The sequence below is a fragment of the Salvelinus alpinus genome, chromosome 13 (genome assembly GCF_045679555.1).
Source record: "Salvelinus alpinus chromosome 13, SLU_Salpinus.1, whole genome shotgun sequence".
Taxonomy (NCBI): Eukaryota; Metazoa; Chordata; class Actinopteri; order Salmoniformes; family Salmonidae; genus Salvelinus; species Salvelinus alpinus.
Genome location: NC_092098.1, coordinates 51,541,338 through 51,554,371, shown reverse-complemented (window position 1 = coordinate 51,554,371; position 13,034 = coordinate 51,541,338). Strand labels below are relative to the sequence as shown.

The following is a 13,034-nucleotide window of genomic DNA, read 5'->3' as shown; positions in this document are numbered from 1 at the left end:
AAACTCCTCGATCTCCCTCCATCTTGCTAGCTACTATTTAATTCAAGCGGATTAAGGTGGTGAAATAGTTCCTCTATGCCAAGCTTACCTTCTGTTACGTACAGACGTTTTAAAACAGGAATTTGTATTATTATTATTTTATTGTGGGAGGAAAACCTGATATCTAGAGAGGCTATGTGTTCACTACTACTGCAAACAGCACTGTGCCCTACTCAACTGGCCACTGGTGTGTGTGTGTGTGTGTGTGTGTGTGTGTGTGTGTGTGTGTGTGTGTGTGTGTGTGTGTTAGCAGATCTATCTCCGGGCGCTGACTTACCTGCGTCTCTTTAGTTGCGATCTCCCCTGGTGTTGGCCAGTTCATAGCATCGCCAAAATCTCCAACCTAAAAAATATATTTTTTTTAAAGCATCCAAGGAATGTAACATGGTTTAGAGTGTTTGTCCCGAATGGGACCCTAACCCCTATATAGTGCACTACTTTTGACCAAGCCCCATATGGACAGAGAGAGAAAGACAAGAGGGGGCCCATTTGAAAGGAGTGCACCATATAGGGGATAGGGTGCCATTCCGGAAGCCAACATGACTTCATGCTGATCATATTAAAGCTCCACTACAATCAATCAACAAGGTGTGGCCCAGAAAATGTCATCATTTACAACAAAGGGAAGAGAGAAAAAAATCCAAGCTGTGTGAATGAAGCTCTTTAAATGGTTTCTATCATTTGCATACCAGAAAGCATGGCCTGTTTCTAAACACACACACACAGGCAATGGATTGGCCAGCAGTAGGTGGATTGTTACCTTTCCTCCTCTCCGAGGCCGGGGATTTGGGGCCTTCACCACCTTGGCCGGGCCTGTCGTGGGCGGCAGCTCTGTAGAAACAACAAAAGATGGTGGACATCACAACAAGTCTGCCTTGTACAGCCATCAATAAAAACAGGCTAAAAACACATATATATATTTTTTAAGAGTTCTACATAACCTCTTGGAAGCGTCCCAAATAGCACCTCGTTCACTATGTAGTACACTACTTTGGATCAAAACCTTATGGGCTCTGGACAGCAGTAACACAATGTATAGGGAACAAGGTGCCAATTGGGAAGCAGACCTGGGTCGTCTTTAGGATTTAACGAGTCTCCTAAAAAAAAAAATCTGAATAACTACACACAGTCACGGAGCCATGTATTCATGTTTTTTAATCCCCTTCAATTCCACTAGCAGAACAAACTAGGAAGACGTTGTGTCAGTGAGGAGGATATCCGATGGCTCATGGCGTTGGCAGAAGGAACACCTCTCCCGGTTCAAAGCGAGTCACAGGCTCACAAATGGCTCCCTATTCTCTATCTAGTGGACCACATTCATTTTTTAAGTGCTAATTCTGTGCACAAAATGCAACACTTAACTAAAATGTACAGTACCAGTCAACACCTACTCATTTAAGGGTTTTTCTTTTTAAAAATGTTCAACATTGTAGAATAATAGTGAAGACAAAACTATGAAATAACACAAGGAATCGTGTAATAACAAAAAAAGTGTTAAACCAAATCAAAATATATTTTATATTTGAGATTCTTCAAAGTACCTTTTGCCTTGATGACAACTTTGAACACTCTTAGTGGCCATTATTGAGCCTGTCTGATATTTCATTTAAGAGGTTATAACAGCCCATTATTGAGCCTGTCTGATACTTCATTTAAGAGGTTATAACAGCCCATTATTGAGCCTGTCTGATACTTCATTTAAGAGGTTATAACAGCCCATTATTGAGCCTGTCTGATATCCCACTTAGGAGGTTATAACAGCCCATTATTGAGCCTGTCTGATATCTCATTTAGGAGGTTATAACAGGCCATCATTGAGCCTGTCTGATATCTCATTTAGGAGGTTATAACAGGCCATCATTGAGCCTGTCTGATATCTCATTTAGGAGGTTATAACAGCCCATCATTGAGCCTGTCTGATATCTCATTTAGGAGGTTATAACAGCCCATTATGAAGCTGCTAAACCTTCTCAGTCCTCCAAAGTTCTCCATAGGTCAAAGGTTAAAAGTAGTGTACTATAATAGGGAATAGGGTGACATTTCAAATCAAATTTTATTTGTGTAGTAGACCTTAGTGAAATGCTTACTGACAAGCCCTTAACACTTATTTTTCTTAAAACAGCATCGTTGGTTAAGTTAAAAAAAAGAAGAAGAGATAAGCAAAAAATTTAAACAAATAGTTTAAAGAGCAGCAGTAAAATAACAGTAGCGAGGCAATACACAGGGGGGTACCGGTACAGAGTCAATGTGCGGGGGGGCAGCGGTTATGTGCGAGCAGGCATTACGAAAGCAGTCACAGTCAACTCTTGATAAAGGCCTAAGTAACAGCACGGGACTGTTTGAAATGATGTGCTCTGGTGATACTGCAGAAACTGAACCGCTAAAAGACTGCACTGTGTTTAAGTTGAATTAGGACTGACCGTGAAAGTACTGCACCTGACCGGAGGTTCACATTCATCTGATTATGTAGACCATACTGTACTCTTCCCCAAAGCCTGTCCATTGTGAACCTGATGGCTGTGAAAGTAGTCGCACAACTGACTACCATAAGGAAGCTAAGAAGGAAGCATTGAGCTGGTGAGGTCGTGTAGCGCTCTGCTCAGTTGCTGAGCTGTTGACAACCCGTGCAAATCTGTATAAATCTCCTTACTGGCAATCATGGCCTCGGACAAAGCCAGACACACAGTGAGAAGTAAAAAAAAAAATAACTCTGCCAAAGCCACTTACAAAGAAAATGTGTGAACAGACGTGTGTGTGTGTGTGGAGTGGGATTTCTGTGTTGGGCCTGCCCTCCACTAAGAGTTATGAATTTCAAACTATAGCAGGACATGACCTCTTCGTGCTCACTTCTTTAAATCAGCTTGTATGTTTGCATGAATGCATGCACAGTACATTGGGAAAGTATTCAGACCCCTTAACCTTTTCCACAAAAACAGAAATACCTTACTTACAAAAGTATTCAGACCCTTTGCTTTGAGACTAGAAATTAAGCTCAGGTGCATCCTGTTTCCATTGATCATCCCTTGAGATGTTTCTACAACTTGATTGGAGACCACCTGTGGTAAATTCAATTGATTGGACAGGATTTGGAAAGGTACACACACAGACACAAAATTCTACCGCATTGAAGGTCCCAAAGAACACATTGGCCTCCATCATTCATTTGGAACCACAAAGACACTTCCTAGAGCCAAAGCCCCTTGATCAGCTATGAAAAGCCAACTGACATTTACTCCTGAGGTGCTGACCTGTTGCACCCTCTACAACCACTGTGATAATTATTTGGCTGGTCATCTATGAACGTTTGAACATCTTGGCCATGTTCTGTTATAATCTCCACCCGGCACAGCCAGAAGAGGACTCGCCACCCCTCATAGACTGGTTCCTCTCTAAGTTTCTTCTTAGGTTCCTGCCTTTCTAGGGAGTTTTTCCTAGCCACCGTGATTCTACATCTGCATTGCTTGCCGTTTGGGGTTTTAGGCTGTTTTTTTTTTTGTTTTTTTAAGAATATATGTTTTTGCTTTGTCATTATGAGCTATTGTGTAAATTGTTACATTAACTTCTTTATGATAGGGGGCAGCATTTTCACTTTTGGATGAATTGCGTGCCCTTAGTGAACTGCCTCCTACTCTATCCCAGATGCTAATATATGCATATTATTATTACTATTGGATAGAAAACACTGAAGTTTCTAAAACTGTTTGAATGATGTCTGTGAGTATAACAGAACTCATATGGCAGGCAAAAACATGAGAAAAAATCCAAACAGGAAGTGAGAATTCTGAGACTGGTCAATGTTCAACTCATCGCCTATTCAATTCCCTGTAAGATATGGATCTGTTTGCACTTCCTACGCCTTCCACTAGATATCAACAGTCTGTAGAACGTGGAATGAAGCCTCTAGTGTGATGTGGGGCCGGATGGGAGGTGTTTCAGTCATTGGTCTGGCAGAATGCCAGTTCCTGGTAACGCGCGTTCCAAACGATATCGTCTTGCTTTCCATAACTTCTAGAGACACAAAGGAATTCTCCAGTTGGAACGTTATTGGATAGTTATGATAACAACATCCTGAAGATTGATTCTCTACTTAGTTTGACCAGTTTATTCGACCTGTTATATAACTTTATGAAGTTTTCGTCCGAGTTCGCCTGCATCTGCGCGAGCGTTTGGACATGTGCACTAAACATGCTAGCAAAAGTAGCTACTTAGACATAAGTAATGGACATTATCGAACAAAACAACAATTTATTGTGGAACTAGGATTCCTGGGAGTGCATTCTGATGAGGATGATCAAAGGTAAGAGAATATTTATGATGTAATTTCATATTTTTGTTGACTCCAACATGGCGGAGAAATGTTGTTATTTTTGAGCGCCGTCTCAGATTATTGCATGGCGTGCTTTTTACGCAAAGTTTTTTTTAAATCTGACACAGCGATTGCATTAAGAACAAGTGTATCTTTAATTCTATGTAAAACATGTATCTTTCAAAGTTTATGATGAGTATTTCTGTTATTTGACGTGGCTCTCTGCAATTTCTCTGGATATTTTGGAGGCATTTCTGAACATGGCGCCAATGTAAACCGAGATTTGTGGATATAAATATGCACATTATCGAACAAAACATAAATGTATTGTGTAACATGATGTCCTATGAGTGTCATCTGATGAAGATCATCAAAGGTTAGTGATTAATTGTATCTCTTTCTGCTTTTTGTGACTACTATCTTTTAAATGGCTGTGTTTTTCTGTGGCTATGTGCTGAGCTAACAATCGTTTGGGGTGCTTTCGCCATTAAATCCTTTTTGAAATCAGACGTGTTGGCTGGATTCACAACATGTGTAGCTTTAATTTGGTGTCTTTCATGTGTGATTTCATGAAAGATTGATTTTTATAGTAATATATTTGAATTTGGCGCGCTACATTTTTTCTGGATTTTGGCCATCCCACATATCCCAGAGAAGTTAAGGGTGTAACGTAACAAAATGTGGGGAAAGTCAAGGGGGTCTGAATGCACTGAGTACAGTACCAGTCAAAAGTTTGAACACCTACTCATTCAAGGGTTTTCGATATTTTCACTATGTTCTACATTGTAGAATAACAGTGAAGACATCAAGACTATGAAATAACACATGGAATCATGTAGTAACCCAAAAAGTGTGAAACAAATCAAAATATATTTTATATTTGAGATTCTTCAAAGTAGCCACCCTTTACCTTGATGAGAGCTTTGCACACTCTTGGCATTCTCTCAACCAGTTTCATGAGATAGTCACCTGGAATGCATTTCAATTAACAGGTGTGCCTTGTTAAAAGTTAATTTGTGTAATCTCTTTCCTTCTTAATGCGTTTGAGCCAAATCAGTTGTGTTGTGACATGGTAGGGGTGGTATACAGAAGATAGCCTTATTTGGTAAAAGACCAAGTCCATATTATGGCAAGAACAGCTCAAATAAGCAAAGAGAAATTACAGTCCATCATTACTTTATGTCATGAATAATAATAACAAAAAGAGACTTGCTTGGACCAAGAAACATGACCAATGGACATTAGACTGGTGGAAACCTGTCCTTCGTTCTGATGAGTCCAAATTTGAGATTTTTGGTTCCAACCGCCATGTCTTTGTATGACGCAGAGTAGGTGAACAGATGATCTCCGCATGTGTAGTTCCCACCGTGAAGCATGGAGGTGGTGGTGTGATGGTGCTTAGCTGGTGACACTGTCTGTGATTTATTTAGAATTCCAAGGCACACTTAACCAGCACGGCTACCAAAGCCTTCTGCAGCGATACGCCATCCCATCTAGTTTGCGCTTAGTGGGACTATCATTTGTTTTTCAACAGGACAATGACCCAACACACCTCCAGGCTATGTAAGGGCTATTTGACCAAGAAGGAGAGTGATGGAGCGCTGCATCAGATGACCTGGCCTACACAATCACCCGACCTCAACCCAATTGAGATGGTTTGGGATGAGTTGGACAGCAGAGTGAAGGAAAAGCAGCCAACAAGTGCTCAGCATATGTGGGAACTCCTTCAAGACTGTTGGAAAAGCATTCCAGGTGAAGCTAGTTGAGAGAATGCCAATAGCATGCAAAGCTCCGATCAAGGCAAAGGGTGGCTATTTGAAGAATCTAAAATATATTTTGATTTGTTTAACACTTTTTTGGTTACTACATGATTCCATATGCATAATTTCATAGTTTTGATAAAAATATAATTGTAATCAAGGACGGGGGGAAAAAACAGCACGAGATTAACTTTTCTTGTGTTTCAATGTACAGATTTAAAAAATTACTCATACAGCATTACAATCCTTTCATGTGGATTAACAAATCCACCGATTAGCAACTAAAGATCGGCATGGTGACCGACCGACAGCTACAATGAGTAGGAGGAGGAGTACACCCCCCTATCCGGTGTTCTTAATTACAACGTCAACTTAGGAACTGTATACCACTCAAATCGCTTTATATGTTCATCGGTAAGATGAACTGGTTAAGAGCCATTGCAGCACTAACACTAGCTACACTTACTGCGTAGATTACAGCTAATTTCCTAATCTTTGTAAGGGAATTTCCCTGTTTAACTTTGCAAATGTTGTCTGTCAGTAAGAGTCTTCTTAATAGCAGTTCTGGTGAAAAGTGCTGATGGCTGTTAAGTTCATGTTAAGTATCCCTATATTTCTGTTATTACGGGGCTATCACTCAGTCAAGAGTGCGCATGCGCAGGAAGTCTTGTCGTTGATGGACCTAGCCTTGAGTGTAATGGCGACCTTTGAGGGTGTTCATATGGTATAGTAAACTTTGTTAAACTGGAACCTTGTTGTTGTGTCATTTCGAGTTAACATTGGTAGCAGAGGATGGCTAATAACTACAATGTGCCACCTCGCTTCGACGAAATGTTGTCTGTCAGTAAGAGTCTTGTTATTAATAGCAGTTGTGGTGAAAAGTGCTGATGGCCGCAGTACTCTCAAACAGGTGGTAGTGCTCACGGCATCCCGCGTTACGAGCTGGGACAGGGTCATATTTACCTAGGTAACGAACGGAAGAAAATGGACTGAAACAGGGAGGTACTACATGCGCACTAATGAACGAGGATTCAGGTGAACAGAGCCAAGACCAGTAGGGAAACAAACTGCATCGGTTATATTCTGAGGCAGTAGTTTTCTATGCCCAACTTCTGCCAAAACCCTTCCCAAGCATGCATGCCATTGTTTTAAAACATCTTTTTACCCCAATTCCGTGATATCTAATTGGTAGTTACAGTCTTGTCCCATCTCAGCAAGTCCCGTACGGACTCGGGAGAGGCGAAGGTCAAGAGCCATGCGTCCTCCAAAAACACAACTCTGCCAAGCCACACTGCTTCTTGACACACTGCTCGCTTAACCCGGAAGCCGGCCGCACCAATGTGTCGTAGGAAACACCGTACAACTGACGACCGTATCAGCGTGCACTGAGCCTGGCCTGCCACAGGGAGTCGCTAGAGAGCGATGGGTACAAGGACATCCCAGCCAAGAACCTCCCCTAAACCGGGGCCAAATTGTGCGCCGCCTCATGGGTTTTCCGGTCACGACAACACAGACCCGGGTCTGTAGTGACGCCTCAAGCACAGCCTTAGACTACTGCGCCACTCGTCAACAAACCCATCTGTAGGATTCATCATATTCATCTCGACTAATAAGATTGCGACAGATTTTCACCTCTGAATAAAAGAATGTGTGGTTACCGAACATGAAAAAAGGAGAAGCCGAGCCAACTGGGCCATATCCAGAGCGACGAGGCGTGAGGGCAGGGTGGAACTGAACTCATAGGACTAAAAGGGGGAGCCCAGAACTGGTCATTTAAGTTTTACTATGACCCTTTCCAATAACCTCCTGACCTTTTTGATAAGGGGGTGGTGGTGGGGGGGGAATTACCCGAGAGTTCCACAGTCGAAGGTAATGGCTGTCAAAGAACTTGAACGCTTCTGACCTGATATATTGGGCAAACAGTTGTGCGCACGGCAGGAGAGGGGTGTTATAGGCCTATGTTGATTGCCATGTGCTTACAACATGGTTTCCTCAACTATTTATTAGATAAAAAGGTATTGACGTGCCAAAAGCTGATGACACCAATCGTTTTCTATCGCAAGAACTTATGCCGGACAGCCCAACTAGAATTTATTTTATTACACCACCTAAGCTACTGATTTTCAGGCAACAGTCGTACCCTCGGCAACAAGCCAGTCTCATTTTTTAAAAAAATAAAAAAGGTGTATGTACTCTGGTCTCAAAAAAAAAAAGATTAAACATTAACTTTCAAAAGATAAATGTCCCCAGTTCTCAAAATCCTAAATGTTATCAGCGAAGCTGATAGTGAACTCAGAGGGTTTTCAGTAAGACCTTTCAAACAAAAAAATTATTTTTGTTATTTAATTTTTTTTAAATAATGCTGAAACAAAGATAAGGTCTTAACATAGTGCGTTTCATACTTAAGCAGTAGCACTCAAACCCTTTGTCACACTGATTAAAGAACTGTGCCAAAATGGTCTCGTTCATTGAAAAAGATAATAAAGCCATTGGAACGAAAGCAACACACAGTCTAAGGTTAAGACGCAGGAGAGTTAAATGATCCAGGGACCGCAGTAATACAGTTAACCAAACTGTCCAGAGGGATTGAGAAAAAAGGGAAAAAAAACTTTACTTTGTACATGCCCTCTCTTCAAAACAGTTCTCTGAACACGGACCAAACTCAGGGATGGTGTGTTCAGTGGTGAACTATGTATCCCATGTGGGTATTAGGTACGCCGTCAACACTGTGCTCCAAGCAAATCAGATGATATTTTAAAAAAAAGGACAGCTGTGAGAAGACGGGCTACGTCTCAAATGGCCTATTGGTATAGGGGGTAGCCTGGCAGTTAAGAGCGTTGGGCCAGTAACCCGAAAGGTCGCTGGTTCAAAGCCCCAAGCCAACTCGGTGAAAAATCTGTTGATTCGCCCTTCAGTTAGGCACTTAACTCTAATTTCTCATGTAAGTCGCACTGGATAAGAGCATCTGCTAATCAGTAGTTCAGGGTCAGCAACAGGCACACAAAATTATTATTTTTTTGGGGGGGGGCCATAGAGAGGGTAGACAAGGAAAGAGAGGGTAGACAAGGAAAGAGAGAGGGTAGAGGAGGGAGAGAGGGAGTAGGGAAGGAGAGAGAGGGTAGAGAAGGGGTAGAGGTGGTATGTAGTTGATGATCCCCGCTGTAGCCTGTACTGCAGAACACCAGCGATAAGGCAGAACCAACCGTGCGTTATCAGAAATAACATGTAATTACCTGGAATATGATACATAGAGCCTCTGTTCATATTTTAATACAATTTCAGTTTAGCTGATGGGAAGTTTTACACTGTAAAACAAAGTTGAAATGATGTCTCCAGATCGATATCAGGTGTTTGACTTTTTTTCCAAAAAGTAAAGAAGTTGAAACAATTACACTTTTAGTAAAATATATATACCGTGGCTTATGACCGTGTGTGTGTGTGTGTGTGTGTGTGTGTGTGTGTGTAGTTAGGACTTCAAGGGAAGTACAGCAGTGTGCTCAACCTGCTTAACCCCGTGAGAGCATTGATAACTGTTCTGTTACACCACTCCAGTGTGTGTGTGTGTTCAGCCTAGCAGCAAGCCGCTCTGGTCCAACCTCCACCTGTGAGGGATCGTCAACCACGTGGGGGCTGCAGCCCTGTGACAGCTCCTGGGAAACGCAGCACTATGCCCAGTCGCCCTCTCTCTCTCTCAATCACCGCCGTCTGTCTCCCTCAGTCCATTTCTCCCTCCCTGCAGTCAAGATCAGAGCAAGTCTCTGCAGTCGTGCACACACAGCCAGAGGCAATGATTAGCATTAGCCAGCTGTCATGGACGCTTCCCCCCCCCAAACCAGCGTCCCTCTATCCACCTTGCGTCACTCCCTCATACTCATAGCCCCCTCCATCCCCTCCAAACCTCTTCAGGTGGAGACCAAAGCCTCATTCTCAGTGCAGAGTCCCTGAAAATCAGCAACAACAAACAAACAAAAACACGATATGGGGGCTATTAATAAGCATGGTGCCACGTAACACCAAGGTCTTAAACACTGTACACAGGGGGGGCAATATCCATCCAACCCTGTTAGTGAGCAGAGAGCCACCAGAAGGAGACGGAATGGAACAGGGCCACTGCTAGCCAATCATGTTGCTACTCTAGGACACGTAGTACGTTTGTACTGTGCTCAGCTGTGTTGCAAGCCACGGTAAGAAGCACAGCTAACCAGCTAACATTTGGAATTGGATTAAACATCCCAGTTGCCACAAACAATATAATCGAAGCAAGCAACCTACAAATGGGACGTCTGTCTGAGAGCTTAATTAGAGCATGTGAGAAGTGCTTATTAAATCCTCACGCGGCAGACATGAAAAGATACCAAATAAATCTGGTTTATTCTTTTTAAAAAGCACTAGTTATTTCGGACAGAAGCCCGATCTAGAACTGGGCCGGATTAGATCCACGGAGCACAGTAGCAGAGCTGCTGCTGCAGCACAGGATGACTGAGGCCAGCGAGAACCAAATATGGAGGAAAAGACAGGATGCATGCCACCAACAGCGGCCACACTGCCCCTCCCTCCCCCCCCCCCCCTCCTCTTGAAGACTCTTGCTAGTTCACATGATCAGAAGGGTGACATCACCACCCGCTGAGTAACAGGCTCAGACACTACAGTGCTGGTTGAGCTGCAGAGAGGTCACCGGCTCTGCCTGTGGCCACCCACCCCACACCCTTAGAACAGTGAGTTTTCACTGGGAAGTGTCCATATCGCTGTGCCCAGACAGATGCAGCTCTTTAAAGATAAAAAAAATAAAAATAAGGCCATAGCTGAGACACAAACCTGGGTAGACGGAGTTGATCTATGGAAACAGCCGAGAGAAATGAGGGGAGGACTTCACTACCTATAGTTTTTGCCTATTATCATGGTAGACTGGTACCTCAGTGAACCCAAAAGGGACTTTCTCAAACAAAAACTCAAAGCTGAATATATAGTTCATACTGTCTGGTCTACTCCACCACAAACTAGGGCTGGGTGAAAATGTCAACAACAAAAAATGTCACAATATCTTTCACATTTTTTGACGGTATTTTATGTTTTTTGAATAATAAAAGTTCTACATTTGCTTTATGAGTACTGCATGGCCCTAGAGTGGCAATACAAATTCTAAGTGATTTCATATGGGTCTTTCTCCATTCTGATATAACCATATAAAAACAAATTTCAACCACAATTTTCATACATTTCTGAATTTCCATACTGCCACGTAGGGCTGCACGATATGGGCAACAACAAAAATCTAGGCCTTATTTTTAACTAAATATTGCAAATGCAATTTAGGTCAAAACACATGGGTGGACTGCTGGAATCATGAAAATATAACTAATCTATTTCTATAATTAGAATACAAGTGGGCACTATTTGTCTATTCATCTACTTTTTGGAGAAAAAAATTTAGTGGTATCGTTTACTTTTTTATATTGAATGAGTGGGTAATTTAAATACAGTGTTTGACATTACAATGAATGTAAAAGCCAGTGAGGAGTTATTGTGCCACAGTAGGAACCATTAGTGTTGGTTAGTATTTCCCAGGGGGACCCAACATTAAAATGTTTTATTTTACTTCATGTAGCTAGCTAATTCTTCACCTATTCTCCTCTTGATTTCAAAGAAACTGTTGCATAAACCTGCTGATTTTGACCAACACCAGCACTAGTATCAGGCTGTACAAGTCAGCTACGTTTGCTCAGACTCAGTACATTTATTAGCCAACTAACTAGTGATTAACGTCTAACATTATTTATTTTCGCCACAACTTGATAAGAAAAGACAAAACACTTGCAGCCTAGCATCACTCACTACGGTGAGAGAGAACTTAATTTACACCAACTAGTAAGCAGACTAATGGCGTCCGCATGTTTCCCAGCCCCCCACCAAAAAATAGGAAGAGTTTGTGCATATATTCTGACGTTATTAATTTGTTTTGGGTAAAGGTTTTTTCGGTTGTTCGGGCACAACATTTTTTTCTGGAGGCAAGCCGAAGTCTCCTGTAGCCGACGTCCACGCTCCTTCGTTGGGGACTGTTTGGTCGATAGGCTGCTAGTCGAACAAGACTGGTCAACAGTAGGGATTCTTCAGTAAAGTCTTGGTCATGCAACAAGAGACTAGTCGTTTTCATTTAGAAATACAGAATTATACAGCTTAGTTAGATGTAAAAACGCACAACTAAGATCTCCTCGGAAAAACAGTCAAATTAATGTAATTTAAGTTATTCGATTAATTGTGACTATTTTGAAGAAGTGTATACTGGCTACGGAGTATCAAAATGGACAGATACTATTTCAGCTTTTTTCTCGTTTTTCCAAGCAAATGTCTTAAGGGAGTACTTGGGCCCACCCCAATTATTCGACTGGTCGATTGTTTGGTTGATAGGCTGCTGGTCGAACAAGATTTTTAGTCGAGCAGTAGTAAATATATATGTATATAAAGTAGAAAGGCCTCTTTAGTGTCCTATATTTTCATTACTGTCTGTAAGCTTTAAGTCTCTTAATGACCGTTTCACAGGTGCATGTTCATTAATTGTTTATGGTTCAATTGAACAACCATGGGAAACAGTGTTTAAAACCCTTTACAATGAAGATCTGTGAAGTTATTTGGATTTTTACGAATTATCTTTGAAAGACAGGATCCTGAAAAGGGGATGCATATTTTTTTTGCTGAGATATATATATATTTTTAAATGGCACACGATACACCTGTCTTATTCGCGCCCATCTCAGTGAACTAATCCATTGCGAAGGCCAAGACTAAGCCACTGCGGAGGCCACAGGAATGGCACAGTCCAATGGGAGGACGGCTGCACAATGCACTTCTCTCTCCAGAATGAGCTCTCTCCCGTCAATTTGTGCACATTCATTGTTTCATAACTTCATTGCGTGAATTGTTTTAGATTGTTA

The 13,034-nt window shown here is 41.9% G+C and overlaps 1 protein-coding gene across 5 annotated transcripts in view; it reads right to left on the bottom strand.

Moving 5' to 3' along the window:
• The window catches only part of LOC139537886 (la-related protein 1-like), a 53,440-nt gene that overhangs the window by 34,612 nt on the left and 5,794 nt on the right, over positions 1 to 13,034 (bottom strand). For all 5 annotated transcript variants that reach the window (XM_071339758.1, XM_071339755.1, XM_071339756.1 and 2 more), the window contains exons 2-3: positions 800 to 870; positions 317 to 382 (exon numbers count right to left, since the gene is read on the bottom strand). In XM_071339758.1, the coding sequence (XP_071195859.1) occupies positions 317 to 382; positions 800 to 870 (137 nt within the window). The remainder of the gene's footprint in view (positions 1 to 316; positions 383 to 799; positions 871 to 13,034) is intronic.